Genomic DNA, 14925 nt, shown 5'->3' with positions numbered 1-14925 from the left:
GGAGAACTCACATTTTGTATGTGTGTATTGTTGTACTCAAATGGCTAAGGAAACTCTATGTGTATTTTACATTTGTCAAATAAAGTCATTCATTCATTCATTCATCATCATCATCAGCAGCAGCAGCAATTTCCTCCCTCTCTGTCATTACACACAAGACGCACAAAACTGAAAGCCATTTACTATTGATCAACGAGGTGTTAATTACTGGATGGTTTCTGACAAAAAAACAAACGTGATCAACTCTTCCTCTAAATCCTATTTCGTGAAGGCATGTTGATACTGTGGGCCAAAATGCACTCCTGGCAGCCTACTCTCGGCTACAAAGTGGCCTTGGGTTTTATGTGATTAGCCTAATAAAAGTGAGGGTTTTGGAGGAAAACTCTGGTAAGGTTTTCTCTCCAGAGCACGTTGTCTCAGAAAACAATAGCAGCTGTGCAGCTGTAAACATCTAAAAAGCCTGTGGGGCATTTCGGGGCGCTTTTGTGGGTTTTTTTCTATCCATGGGGAGGAGGGGGTAAACCCCTGATGAACGAAAACGTCATTCCAATCCAGAATAGTTGGGCTGATCTCTCGACTTCCCCAAAGTTAGTTAGTCAGTTTTGCGGCAGTCAGCGGACGATACTGACTGCAAACGAACTTTTAGAAATTGCACATACAGCAGGATAATTCCCAACTTTTCTTGTCAATGTTTCGTATTTAATTGAACGTTTTTTTTACAATGAAGGTCAAACGAGGAGATTTTGGATTGCAATGGACGGTTTTCACACTATTATTAAACTTTCATCTTACTTACGGGGCTGTAGCTAACTATAATATTTTCCAAGGTTCTGCTTACACTGGAGCGGGACAGAGACAGCGAAATAGGTAAGAAACCCGTTTTTCTTTTCATTTTATGACTTGAGCCACTCTTTTATCGATTTGATTTATAGGCATCCTTTAAGTTGCGCCTGTAGTCTGCTATAAGAGTTGGTTGTGCCAGTGCAGTGCAATTTAACATTTAAGCTAGTTGTTGTCTCTTTTTTGTAGTTTGTATTGTATTTTATAAACTTAAGAGTAAATTCAAGATCAAAATGTGCAGTCATTAGTTCGTAGTTATTAGGCAATCACTGTGTGCTTCAGAATTGGAGGACCTGCTAAAATTGCGCACTGTGCGCATTTGCATGGTCAATGAGTTGCGGGACGTTTTCCACCCTTCCCTTGGTCATTGTGAGCTTTAGGCCTGATGATTTCAGAATGATGCTCTATTAACAATTTAGGAGGTTCAAATGGATTAGACTGTACAACTTTCTTATCAGTAGGCCTGTTTGTGCTATAGCCTACTGTGTCTAAATTTAGCGGCAAACTGCCTACGGTATCTTGTCAAATGAGGATTGTGATAACATCCATTGGAGCGCTGGAATGTGACAGACTGCTTATTTGCACCATCATCCACGAGGTATTTGAGCATCCATAGGTTTCCACTTGTCTCAGAGCAGATTAGATTAGGCCTCTCAGAGAATTGAATTATCGAAAGAAATTATAAAATGATGCATCCATTGAGATACTGTTATTTCTGCCTGATGTTGAATTATATATTAGTAAAATAATAAGAATAATAAGGAATTATCTCTGGAGCTTCACTTTTTTTTATTTTGCATGCACGTTATTTTACTGCACAACCAACTCAATAACTATCTTTCTCTCTCTCTCTCTCTCTCTCTCTCTCTCTCTCTCTCTCTCTCTCTCTCCTCTCTCTCTCTCTCTCTCTCTCCTTACAGAAATTGGTGTGCGTATGTCGTGCATAAGAATGTGAGTTGCACAGTGCAAGGAAACGTGGAGAGTTACGTTGAGCCCGAGGTGGCCCCGTGCCCAATGCATCAGCCGGACTGTGAGCAACAAGTGATGTAAGTATCCCGGGAGACGGGGAAGGGTGGGGGACGCAGGACGTGTAAATTGACGATCATCTCCACTGACCGTCTGACTGGAAGCAGCGAACCACACCAATAACCCCACCACGCAACCCATAGATCTAAATATCAAAGTCGCCTAGTTGACGTCCGTTTTCATTAATGTCTTTTGATTAATTATCGAAAAGATTATAGCCTACATTTAAAAGTTTGTTTATGCCTTTGGAACGCAACCGAACCACCCCAACATTAGTTTTGACAACAATTGAAAGTTGTTGTTTTGCTTTTGTCATAGGCTAGCCTACTCAAAAAGGAGCCTGGGTTCCACTCATGTGGTTGTTCTGCTGCTACACTGAATCATTTATTAAAAACACAATTAAATGAGGATATAAGTGCTGTAAATATTTGCAATAAAGCAATTAACAGCAACAACTTTTGACATTTACCACACCCACTGACTTCCTCTTGTGAAATGTTTAGCATCATCCACTTAATGTCACAAGTTGTAAAACGTTTATGAATTTGCAGTTGTGTTGAATGTAAAAGAAAATAACTTTTAATTCTGAGTACGTAAAGGAGTTGTTGTTTTCTGTCTTGGTTGAGTTTCTGCCTGTGCTTGGTGTTCAACTGCTGTCTCATAAGCAGCTTTTACGAGGGGGAACTCACACCACATGGATATATGGGAAAAGGGAGTGATACTCTCAGTATTAGTGGGAGTTAATGCCCTTGCTCTGTGCTGTGGAAAATACTCTTGGAAATCGAAAATATTCTGGAAAGCAGCAGGTCTCAGAGAGACAAACCCAAGTTTCCATGTGAGATAGGGAAGGGGCCTGGCAGACAGACTATTTCCATCCCCTCTTTCAAAGGCTACAGTACCTCAGTCATTGTGTCAATATCATAGATATCAGCTACTGTCTGTATACTGTTACCAAGTCAATAAAAAAACAACAACAACTATAACCTCTTTTGGGGTCTTAGCTGTGAATTTTGTACAACAAGGTATTACTTTTCAATCTGACTCCATTTGTTAGTCTTTGGAGTAGGCCTACAGTGCTATACGGTGTTATCCAAAAGGATGTCAGAGAGTTGGGGTCTGGGTTAAGGTGGGGATTGTTTTCATGCACAATCAAACTTCCAGATGTTACACGTGACATGACCCTTGCCCTTAAGGAAAGTGATGTCATCCATTGTTCCCTCTTGCAAATTGTTTGACTTTGCCAGAAAATTTAAATGTTGTTGTGGAGCTGGGAAACGGAAACAGAAGTCATAGAGATTAGCCAGTAGGCTGACATGGCAGATAAGCCCCAAGCCCTGTCATTTCAGGTTACCATGATGTGTAAATTATTAATTTCCCTTTTATATCCAAGCACAGGGTTTCTTACCCTAATCCTAGCCCATCCTTATTCAAAGGAAAATGATCAAGAAAGATTAGATAGATGATTTTAGCAATGGAATAAACATTATAAAACCTTTCGTCTGACACATCATGCAAATTCTTTGACATGGCCAAAAAACTTAAAAGTTGTGTTTTTCCTTCTAACCAAGGTATCGGACTCGGTTCCGACCTTCCTACAAGATTGCGTACAAGACGGTTACAGAGCTGGAGTGGAGGTGTTGCCCTGGTCACCAAGGTCCAGACTGTAAAGACCTAAAGGCATCTCCAAACAGGCAAACAGTAGAAGGAGAACAACCGTACCCCCTACCAAACCCAGGACATACCAGACACACACAGAGTAAGAAACTGCATAAATATCCATAATACTTATAGCCTGTTAATTATTCGACATCCCTATTCCATTTAACTGGTTATATCATGTAATTACCTACAGTATGTTATTACAATGTTGTTACACAGTAATTACAGTGTTATTACACATGTATAGGGGAAACTTAATGTATGGGCTTCTGAGATGTTGACTACAGCTCTGTCCTCTTATCACAGGGCCTGAGCGGAGAGAGACGGGGCGGCATGAGGTGAGGCATGCTGGGGCAGATAAGGTGCGTCTTCTGGAGGGGGAGGTGCAGCGTCTCTCCCAGACCGTCCTGGACCTCCAGGCAGCCATGACAGGGATGACAGCCAACCTGCGCAATGACCTGCAGGAAGACACCAGCAAGATGCTGGTCACCCTCCTCAACAACATGCGACTCCCAGACAGCGCCAGGACAGGGGGGACTGAGGAGAGCGCGGTCCATGTGGATGGCCACCAGGCTACCAGGGGTGGTGTCCCGGGGGATAGAGGCATAGAGGAGGTGATGGCTAGGCTGGATGATGTGAACGATGCCCTCAAGAGTAAAGATGAGGCTCTGGAGGAGCTGAGGGGCACAGTGACTGGCCATGGCGGCCAGATCCGTCTGCTGATGGACACCTCCCAGTCCCAGGCTCCCCCTGCGGAGGGTGGCGCACCCTCTGACCTGGATGTCCTCCAGACCTACATCGACGGTAAGTTCGAGAAGCTGAAGAAGGAGCTGGACCAGAGCCTCGAGGAGAAGATGACGAAACTCCAGGGCTCCTGTGATGACAGGATAACAACCATGCAGAAGACCAGCGACGAGGGCTGTGATAAATGCTACGTCAGCCTGACCGAGCTGATGGACACCAAAGAGGCCAGTCTGAGGAAGGAGATGCGGGAGCTGCGTCTGGACATGGCCGCTTCAGACGGGCCCGCCCGGATCCAACTGCAGACCGACCTCGCCAAGCAGAAAGACGACCTCCAACCGGGCGACCTCAAGGACCTGTGGCGCGAGATCGAGCGAGTGGCTGAGGCTCACCGCATCCTGAACATGCGTATGGACAACGAGCTGGCGCACCTGTCCTCTCCGCAGCTGGAGGGCGAGTACGCCCCTTTCCTAGAGGAACTGGAGGCCCGGCTCAACGTGACGGAGCAGAATGCAGAAGTGCACTGCTTCTACATCGAGGAGAAGCTGACTCGCGCTCTGGCGGACGAGACGGCAGCGCTGCGCCAGCTGATTGAGGAACGTTTCAACACCATGGAGGATCAGTTCACCACCATGCTGGTTGAGATAAGCAACAGCTCCTTCCCTGGGATGTTTGGGGACTCTATGGACGCCATGCAGGCCGAGGTCAACAACAACAAGTTCCTCCTCCAAGGGCTGGATGATAAGGTCAATGCTGTAGGGGAGCTGTGCTCCACAGGGTGTACAGGTAGTACATCCACAGATGTGTCCACTGGTACATCCACAGGTACACCCACTCCTGGAGGTCTAGATAGCATTGTGAAGGACCTGAGACTGTGTAGGAATGACCTGGACATTTTGCACACAGACGTCGCTGGCAACTCAGACAAGCTTAGGGAGCTGGAGGACATTATCGATAGGCAGTCACTTGATCACCAGCGCAGCACTAAGAGTGTAGAGGACCTCCAGAGGGGATTCATCTCCCTTCAGGACAATGTAGGGGGTCTGGCTGGGGCCGTGACTGGGTTAGGGGACTCTCTGAGCAAGTACAGCCAGGATGTCCAGAGGCTGAACTCCACATGTTGTCAGGCTGGGCAGAGTGGCACTACCACCCCAGGGAGGGCACCTGAGGGCATAGTGCCCAGCAGAGGTGCAGAGGTGAGCAACAATAACCAGGTGGAGGAGCTGAGAGACAGACTGAACAGACTCAGCACCCAGGTCACGTCGGAGCTCACCAAGTGTAAAGAGAACACGCAGGGGGTCTCTAATGGTGTGTCGGCGGTGGACGGACGTGTGACCAGGCTGGAGAAGGTATGTGGCAGGTTGGACGGAGTGTCAGATAACGTGCGGGGTCTGAAGGAGGGACTGGAGAGGCACGTAGCCGGGCTGTGGGACTGTGTCCACAGGATGAACACCACCCTGGGGACCCACTCAGGAGACATCAGCTCCCTCCAGGGATATCTGCAGAACCTCCAGACGCAGCTCTCAGGAGTCGCCAAGCACGTACTCAAAGATGTCACTGCCAAAGAGGCAGGTGAGTAAGAGGCTGACGTCGTTTTGGAATGTTGTGAGTAAGTCATGGAGGGTAATTTGTCTCCTGAGTTACCAGAAGAAAACCTCTGAGAAATCAACTTAAAAAAAAGACGAGAAAAATAACTGTGAAGTTGTTATCGTTGTTAAGATGAGTTATATCCATAGAAATAGAATTGGTGAAATGCCATTTTAAGTAATTTCCCTTTGGACGCCATGTGGGCCTATTCACTCTAGGACTGCAAAGGTAATACATTAAGAGATACGGAGGGGGGGTTGGGGGGTGGGTGGGGGGATTGGCTGGCTTTAAAGCGTGACCGGAAAGAAATATGATCTGCCTCAGTGTTCCACATTCACCTCCTTATAAGAGTCTTTCTTTTGTGACAAACATCTGTATCAACATAAACTGTGATACAGTGATAGCCATGGAATTCTCCATACATTGGGTTGGAGATACAACATCCAGGCAAGCGTATTTCCGCTCATGAATGAGGTTTGTAGGTGCTCTTTCCTGGGGTTAAACCTCCATATGAAGCGGGGGCAGGGGGCATACGTTCGGGGGGTGGGGGGGTGGTGTCCAATCCTCACGTATGGCCTCAGGACTGCTGTGGGAAAGGGGGCCATGTTGGGGTCACTAAGTCCGCATGCCTGCCTTGAGTATGTCATTCTATATGCTGGGGCTCTGGGAGGCCCCCATTGGACAGACTCCTAAATTTTTTATACGGTTTACATGTATTTATGTATTTTTTACATATTTTCCATCTGTCAAGTGTAGATCTGTCTGTCTTTTTCAAGATGCACAGCCTGACTTGACCCCTCACTACCAATACATCTTTCTAACTGCCACAGCCCTTACCCCTAGTGATTTACTCACTGAGAAGTGATCATGCATCAGTTCTCCCATTTGTCAGCCCTCCCCCTAGGTTTTCCTCCTGCTTGCTTTGTGAGCCCCTGAGTTGTGTGGTCCTCAGCTTGTCCTTCATGCATCATGTCCTCATTTTTCCTACTCATAATATAAAATATAACACAGCATTATAGATGAGCACACCCCTGCTCCTCCACCCCACCCCCACCCCCTCCCCCCCCCCCCCCCCCCACCCCTCCACCCTCCACCCCATAGCTCAGTTCCTGTGTTCCTGTAGTGTGACCTCAGGGTCTGGTCCTCATTAGAGGCGTGACTCACTGCTGGAGCCTGTCTCGGTGGAGCTGAGAGGAGAGGAGAGTAGAGGAAGAGTGGGGAGGAGAGGAGTGGAGAGAGGAGTGGAGAGGAGAGGAGAAGAGAGGAGAAGCAGGGCTCCACACCCTTCTCCAGATGCTCTCCATGCTCAACTGTGATGTCACGAATGGAGGCCCCCGTCCCTGGAGCCTCCCTGTCTTTACAACTCTCCGCTCAGGCTATGTCATCATAACCATGCAGGGTGGAGAAAGACAAAGGGGGATGGGTGGAGAGGGGGAGAGAGGGGTGTGTTGAGAGTGGGAGAAAAGGAATGGGTGGAGGGGTAGAGGGGGGTGGAGGAGAGATGTAGAGGGGCATGGGTGGAGAGGGGTACAGGGGGGTAACATAACGGTGGGGAGGGATTGTATCCCCCTTTATATAAACCAAACATGGAACATTGTTTCTGCCTATCATATTATACCCTCACACGCAAGACCTGACTTCCACACAGCGACATTGAAACCTTAGTTACCCCTAAAGTAAATACACAGCACGCTCTGTAGCATACGTGCATGTTTGGGTTTTCCCCTCTTCTTGCATCATTCTTCATCCGTCTCCTACCCTATTCATTTTCAGAACAGCCCTGCAGTTGGTGGCTCACTCTTTTATAAACAAACAACAGCCTGAAGTCAGAACAAAAAAGAAAGATAGCATCTTGTATTACTGATTACAATGAATTGTCCTATCTACTTAAAAGTTCCAGAAGAATCCATGTTCAAAATACATAGATGTTGTACTGGAGGCTATAACATCTCCCACATGTATGCATGGGAATCTCTGTTCCATGGGTGTGGTGGGGGGAACAAGCCTAACCATTACTTCTCTATTCAACCAAGTTTGCCTCCGCAGTCACATGATGACCCAGAGGAGGCTGCAAACAGATGAAGTGTTGTAACTACAATACTGAAAGGTTTGTCCAGAATAGCTGGGGTCTTACTCACCCCAGCCTGGCTGATCAGAATTACACTATTGAATTGCACAATGCTGGCACCGAACCATCCAGCTGCTCCAGAGAAAAAGTCAGTCTGCCACCACGGGAGCCACATTGCTTTCAGTGCTTTGTAATGTGTTCATGTCTCACCACGGCTCTCTAAAGGGAGTTGCTTTTAAGCGATAATGAGTGTATTGCCTAGTTTTGTGTCAAACACTGACGTCTCACAGGCATTTTTTACTTTAGTTGGGGTGAGACTTGAACTTTCCAACTATGAGAAACATTTGTGTGGTAAATGAAGAGAATTAGGATATTGAGACTTAGTCTTAGCACGGCTTTGTACTGTGTACTGTGGGGACAAACTGTCATTCTGACATGGAGTGATTAATATCCTGTTCCCTGGCACGCTCTGATGTGGACTATAATATTTGGTCCCATGGTGCCATGGTGACCTTTCTCATTGTATTCCTCTGTTCTTTTCCTATCTCTCTCCTGGAGGCAAACCCTCCCATCTCAAATCACTCCCCACATCCACAGATCACTCCCCAGATCTCTACACCCCCCCCCCCACACACCTCAGACCCTTCCTGCTGATTGGGATCTCTCCATCTGAGAATGCCAGGGGACCTCTCTCTCTTTGTCTGTTTGTCTGTCTGTCTGTCTCTCTCTCTCTCTCTCTCTCTCTCTCTCTCTCTCTCTCTCCTCCCCTCCCCCCACTCCTGTCCCTTAAGTGTCTGTGGGATCTCTCCATCTGAGAATGCCAGGGGACCCCCCCCTTTCTCTCTCTCTCTCTCTCTCTCTCTCTCTCTCTCTCTCTCTCTATTTCTTCTCTCTTTCTCCCCCTCCCCCACTCCGGCCCCTCAGTATCTGTGTACAGACATGCCCTTGGCTGAAAATAGTGCAGCAGTTGTATTGAATCAAGAAAAATAATTTGTCCTTTGATTTCATGGATCAACACCTGACATGGGTCACAGGAGCTATGTTGCACTGGAGAGAAATCAAGTTGTGTAGTGAGACACATAGGACTGGCAGTAACCTTTTTACTTTTTGAACTGAGGAGGGCTGTGAGGGCTGGGAAAGTAACGAAATACTAACTTGATGTCACGACACTACCACTGAATACATTCAGAAAAAGCTTTTTAGAATTATAAAGGTGTTACGAAACCAACTAGCCAGCTGACAAAGGCACTGCGACTCCACACCTCATAGACGTTCTGCAAAATTCATAAGGTGAGGTGTTTCCCATCTGGGCGCTGACCCTGGTTCTGAGTAGCCAGGAACCATCTGGAAATCTTCAATGTAGAGCTGGACCCAGAGACACGGTCTTCCCTAAGGTCTGACACTCACTGCATACAACATAAGCCTCCCATCCCATTACTCCCATTAATAACACTGTGTGTGTGTGTGTGCGTGTGCGTGTGCGTGTGCGTGTGCGTGTGTGCGTGTGCGTGCGTGCGTGCGTGCGTGTGTGTGTGTGTGTGTGTGTGTGTGTGTGTGTGTGTGTGTGTACACACCACACCCTGCAGGGCCTCTCGAGGTGATATTAAATTATATTGATACCATATTATGCTGGAAAAGTTGCACCCTTGCTTACTCATTTTGTTATTTTCAGATTCAGCTGTGTATAAGGGTGTTTGTAATTTCAGATACTGTAAGATCATCCTGTACACTCATAGAGCGTCACCCTAATCCGTCTTTGTGTGAGACAGTAATCACACACACACACACACACACACACACACACACACACACACACACACACACACACACACACACACACCCTCCTCCACCCCACTGACTCAGTCCTGGTTAGACTCAACATCTGGTGGTGGTGCTGCATCACTAAGGAAAGGTCTTGTGGGGACTCTGCGGTTCCCCTTTAGTGAGACACAGGCTGAGAAATGATGGGAAATGAACACACACAAACACCCATCCTCGCATTGGGAAACAGTGAGCGGAAATGGAGATGAGGTTTCTCATTCAGATACTGGCACAATACAATATTCCAATTTCTCTGCGTTGTGCCCACAACACAATCAATTAGATTCAAATTGACTGTACAGTAATGACTTATTGTACTGTAAAAGCACTCATTGTTGTTGATGTGGCTGGGTTCGTATGTACAGGGTATTATAGTAGTCCCACAAGGCACTGAGCAGTGGGGAAGTGGAGATGTTTGTGAACCCAATCGTACCCTAAGGGAATAGGATTGCAGACCCCAGCTATGAGTCAGTACACAGTGTAATGGAATGTGTCTCACAGGTCGTGTGGGCAGATACAAAACAGGTAGTGTTGTTTGAGCCGTCAACTATTGTACCCTCAGGCTACACCCAGACGCCGTCTCTGTTTACACTTTCACAGGTCCAGGTGATGTCTGAGCATTGTGGGCACGGAGAGTAGCTAAGTGGGGTTGGTTGGTGCATTTATAACGCCACGATTTCACACAGGCTAGTTTGCTCTTGGGAGGATTGTAATGGCACCAGCTTAATGCGCAGCACAGTGTGTTCCAAAGACCCATTTGGACCGACATGAAACTAGGAATCGTTAAACGGATTCATGAGGGAGTGAAGATGTGGGGTAAACATGGAAAGAAGGTTTTATGGGCGGGTCGTAAATTGGCAGGCGTTTGCTGTTGTACTGTTACCATCTTTTTCCATAACATATGCTTAGAATTGATGGTGAGATATGATGTGTCAGAATGATTTAATTTTTTTCTCAGAATGCCTATCCCTATGGTAAACCAATGACATTTTACTGCACAACCAACTCAATAATTATCTTTCTCTCTCTCTTTTTTTTTCTCTCTCTCTCTCTCTCTCTCTCTCTCTCTCTCTCTCTCTCTCTCCTCTCTCAGGTATGCCTGTAAGACCTGGTTCTCTACCTGACACTAAAACAACCCAGTCTCGACCCAGAGTCACCCACATCCCACACATCCACATCCCCCTGATCCCGCACCGGACGTTCCCCGCCACCGCCCGCCCCCCCACAGCCCACCATCCCTCCAGCCCCAGGCAGCCCTATGTCCACCGCCAACCGTCTAGTCCTAGGCAGCCAATCATCATCCTCCATCCCAACACCCACCGCCAGCCCACCATCCCCAGGCAGCCCAGTCCACCCGCCCAGCCCTCCAGCCCCCGTCATCCGGGCCAGCCCATCCTGACCGTGGTCCCGGTCCCACGACGCCCAGTCCTGGAGACAGGAGAGGCAGGGCCCCCTGGGTTCTTGCGTAGGGTGACTGTGAGGCAGGCCCAGGGCCCAGAGGACTCCATGCCAGTCAAAGGCTTTGCTGGAGCACCAGGTGAGCGGTGATGACACGTTGATGATGATGAGGATGATGATGATGACTCATAGTCAGTGGTTTAGAGTCATTAAGTGATGTTACCTCAGACCGCAACTAGGTGGACAAAGGTCAGTAGTCAGTAGTCAAATGTCAGTAGTGTCTTCTGTCTTGTGGCACAGCCTACCTTAGGTCAAGGCTGAAGATTTGAAGAGTTGCAGTTCAAATAAACAATGTTATCCAATCGTTCATCAAAAATGTTAAAGGATATATAATATGATAACAAAGTGAATGTCTATTTCTTTGTTTTTTTTATTATAGGGTACCCTCCTGTTAACCCTGTGTCTTTCAAGCCTGAGACCATGCCAGGTAAATGTTCACGCATGAAACAGCAGCATTGATACTCAAGAGCTGTAATTCACATTTATTGCTCAATGGAAACAGTGGGAAGACATTTAACACATTACATTAATTAATTAATTCCATACCTAACTAAATATAAATGTGTCACAACACTTATCTATATAGGTATATGTCTATATATGTATGCGTCTATGTGTGACAATGTCAATTAGCACCTGTTCTATTTCCTGTAGCCGCCGCAAAAGTCCCATGGAACGCAGAATCTCAAACCCTGGTTGTTTCACCAGGTAAACACTCTCACTAAAACTCCACATTCCAAAATAGCAAGGCACGTGGAAAATGTTATTTTCAGAATGCTGGATAAAAAAACGTTAATGCGTCATCATCTTGTACTTAACTGTCAGGTTTTTTTCTGTCTGAAAAAGACACACTTTCTATAAGTTGGCATTTACATTCTCAATATCTTTATGATCGTGTCCTTCATGTTACATTGTCTAAAGAAATAAATTCCGATACATAATGGCCCTTTTCCCAATGGTTAGAAACATGATTCCTCGTGTCCTCTCCTCTGTCCTCCTCGCTTCCTACTCCAAACGCATTGGAGGAGAAGATCTAGGTTCCTCCCCTTAGATATTCTCCTCCAATGCTTTTTGAGAGGGAAGTGAGTGGAGGATGGATGAGAGGACGCCAGGAATCGAGATTCTGACCGTTGAGAAAAGGACCTTTGGCTGTGTGAATGACATCGTAACCCTGCTCGTCTGTCTGTCTGTCCTGGCCTGTGTCTCCCAGCCTCATTAGAGAACACGGCTTTGGCAGACCCCTTCTCCTTCTCCGCTGGACTCACCCATCAGCCCTTCTCTGGAGAGTTTGGCACCATCCGCTTCAACAGGGTGCTGGTCAATGACGGTGGACACTACAACCCTCACACAGGTACGGGACGTAACTGTACAGTATAGTCATCCCACCGACAATGACCCCCCCCCCCCCCCCTCTCTACACATCCCGCACACTCAAATGCTCCACCATGTACCTTTATTAAACAAACGTTTCCCTCCGACAAGGTGCATGACCACGGTACAGGTACATGCATGACTTGACAAAGATCCTTGTCGGATGGAAACGTTGTTTGTTTAATAAAAGTATGTGGTGGAGCATTTAAGTGTGTGGGGCCTATTCATTGCATGCTGACTTTTCTTGGTCCTGCACCCCACCAATGGATGTGCGTTTTGACCACTTGACTACTCTCTACACATCAGACTTCCCTCTTTACCTCTCCCTCTCTCCCCCCCCTGAAGCTGTACCTCTCCCTCTCTCTCCCTCTGAAGCCATACCTCTCCCTCTCTCCCCCCCTGAAGCTGTACCTCTCCCTCTCTCCCCCTCTGAAGCCATACCTCTCCCTCTCTCCCCCTCTGAAGCCATACCTCTCCCTCTCTCCCCCCCTGAAGCCGTACCTCTCCCTCTCTCCCCCTCTGAAGCCTTACCTCTCCCACTTTCTCCCTCTGAAGGAATCTTCCAACTGCAATCGTTCACCAACACTGACCACTGGACATTTAACAAATGTGCAATAAGATCAAAATATGGATTGATTGTATGTGACAGTAGTGTTCTCCCCTACACGCCTCACCACCCTCTCTCTGCCTCTCTAGGTATCTTCACAGTGCCCATGGCCGGACGCTACCTGATCACAGCGGTTCTGACTGCGAGACAGGGTGACCGCGTGGAGGCAGTACTGTCCGTGTCCAACCGCAGCGTCCAGAGGCTGTGGAGCTCAGCATCTGGGAGCCAACCAGAGGACAGCAGTTGTGCCTGCGGAGGCACTGCCACCTTCAGCATCATTCTCTCCCTGAAGAAAGGGGACCGTGTGGGGCTGGTGAGGACCAGTGGACAGCTAGCCACCACAGAGTCCAGAGAGATCCTCTCCACCTTCAGCGCCATCTTCCTGTACTCTCCACAGGCCAGCAGATAACTGCCATAGGCCAATCACACAACAAGGACCTTGTCACAGACATACAGTATGTCCATAACCAATCAGAAAGCAGGAATGTATTTAGAAAGATTGAAACTGATATCCAGTAGGACAGTGCGATGAAAGCAGTTTGGCTGTTCAACTGAGTGTAGTGTTTTTGTTATCAAATCAAGATTTAAGATTCAAAGATTTATGCATATAAGGGAAAGTATTCAATATGTTGTGACAGTATCCTTAATCAGCCTCTTTATTCCATTGTTTCAGAAGCGTTGTGCCGAAAATAACAGAAAACACAAAGCAATTGTGGTCATTAATATATTCGACAGTCTATATATCTGCCCTCCTTTTTTGTACCGTGTTGTGCTTCTTGTCTTATGTAAAAAGTTTTCGTAAATTAACATTTATAAAGTTGTGTATGTACTTGTTTATTTCTTTAATAGAAATGTTTCAACCAAACCATCTCAGAGGATCAGTTGTATTAAAAGAAAACACCAGAATACGGGGTTATACAATATAAACAGTGTAGTCCAGGCGTCATCATTTCCATATCTGTATTTGCAAGACGTCTCTCAAAAGTTGATTGATTGCCTCACCCGTTACCAATAAACCTATTCATGATTCGGAGTTATGTGACAAACAAGCGGTAAACCAATGAGTGATATTAATTTAATAAAAGATTAACATAAAGAATGAGCAATAAGAAAGTCTTAAGTGTTAGTGGAATCAGTATGATGTAGCATAAGTGTAATTTAGTTCTGCTATAAAAAAAAGGGTGTGTTTGCAATTATCTTCCCTTATTCGAAGAGATCCACATAGTATTCCCATACATGTAACACAATGTCACTGCCAAGAAGTTCTACTGAGTATGTTTTGCAATAGTGAACTCTTTTGCAACCTCAAAAAGCAGAAATCACTTTCAAATGCAAAAGCATTTCTCTAGTAAACTCACTGTAATATTGTGCCATAAAGCTGTCGACAGAAACGGCATGTTGTCCTGAAACATGAACCGTCCAAACTGGGACAGAACGTAGGGACCTGAACTATTGTGACCTCAATCATCCTTAAAACAATAAATCTCACTCAGAACTTTGCCTGTAGTCATTGTTGTACTGTTCGGAACCAGAATTGAGACATGCGTTCTGGAATGAGACCAACACAGTAAAATGCATTCAATTATAAACTTTATTAAATACAAACATGACCACAAGCCACGCTTTATTAGCTTAATTATATTTTTCTTACAATGGATTTTGTTCTGTAAACATATTTCAATCCACATTTACATACAAATCAATACAGCAAATATACATTTAAGGTATTTATGTTGGTCAGACGCAA

At 46.3% G+C, this 14925-nt stretch overlaps 1 protein-coding gene across 1 annotated transcript; it reads left to right on the top strand.

Annotated features, from left to right (window-relative positions):
• The first annotated feature begins 619 nt into the window (after window positions 1-619).
• On the top strand, window positions 620-14700 carry emilin2a (elastin microfibril interfacer 2a). Its single transcript, XM_083690363.1, has 9 exons — window positions 620-867; window positions 1761-1886; window positions 3435-3622; window positions 3832-5838; window positions 10836-11279; window positions 11580-11627; window positions 11855-11908; window positions 12411-12551; window positions 13268-14700. Exons 1-9 carry the CDS (start codon window positions 722-724, stop codon window positions 13585-13587), a joined length of 3474 nt encoding a protein of 1157 aa, XP_083546489.1. The 5' UTR covers window positions 620-721; the 3' UTR covers window positions 13588-14700.
• The last annotated feature ends 225 nt before the right edge of the window (window positions 14701-14925 follow it).

The sequence above is a fragment of the Argentina silus genome (assembly GCF_951799395.1).
Source record: "Argentina silus genome assembly, chromosome: 18".
In the NCBI taxonomy this organism is placed as follows: domain Eukaryota; kingdom Metazoa; phylum Chordata; class Actinopteri; order Argentiniformes; family Argentinidae; genus Argentina; species Argentina silus.
This window is presented reverse-complemented; position numbering and strand designations above follow the sequence as displayed.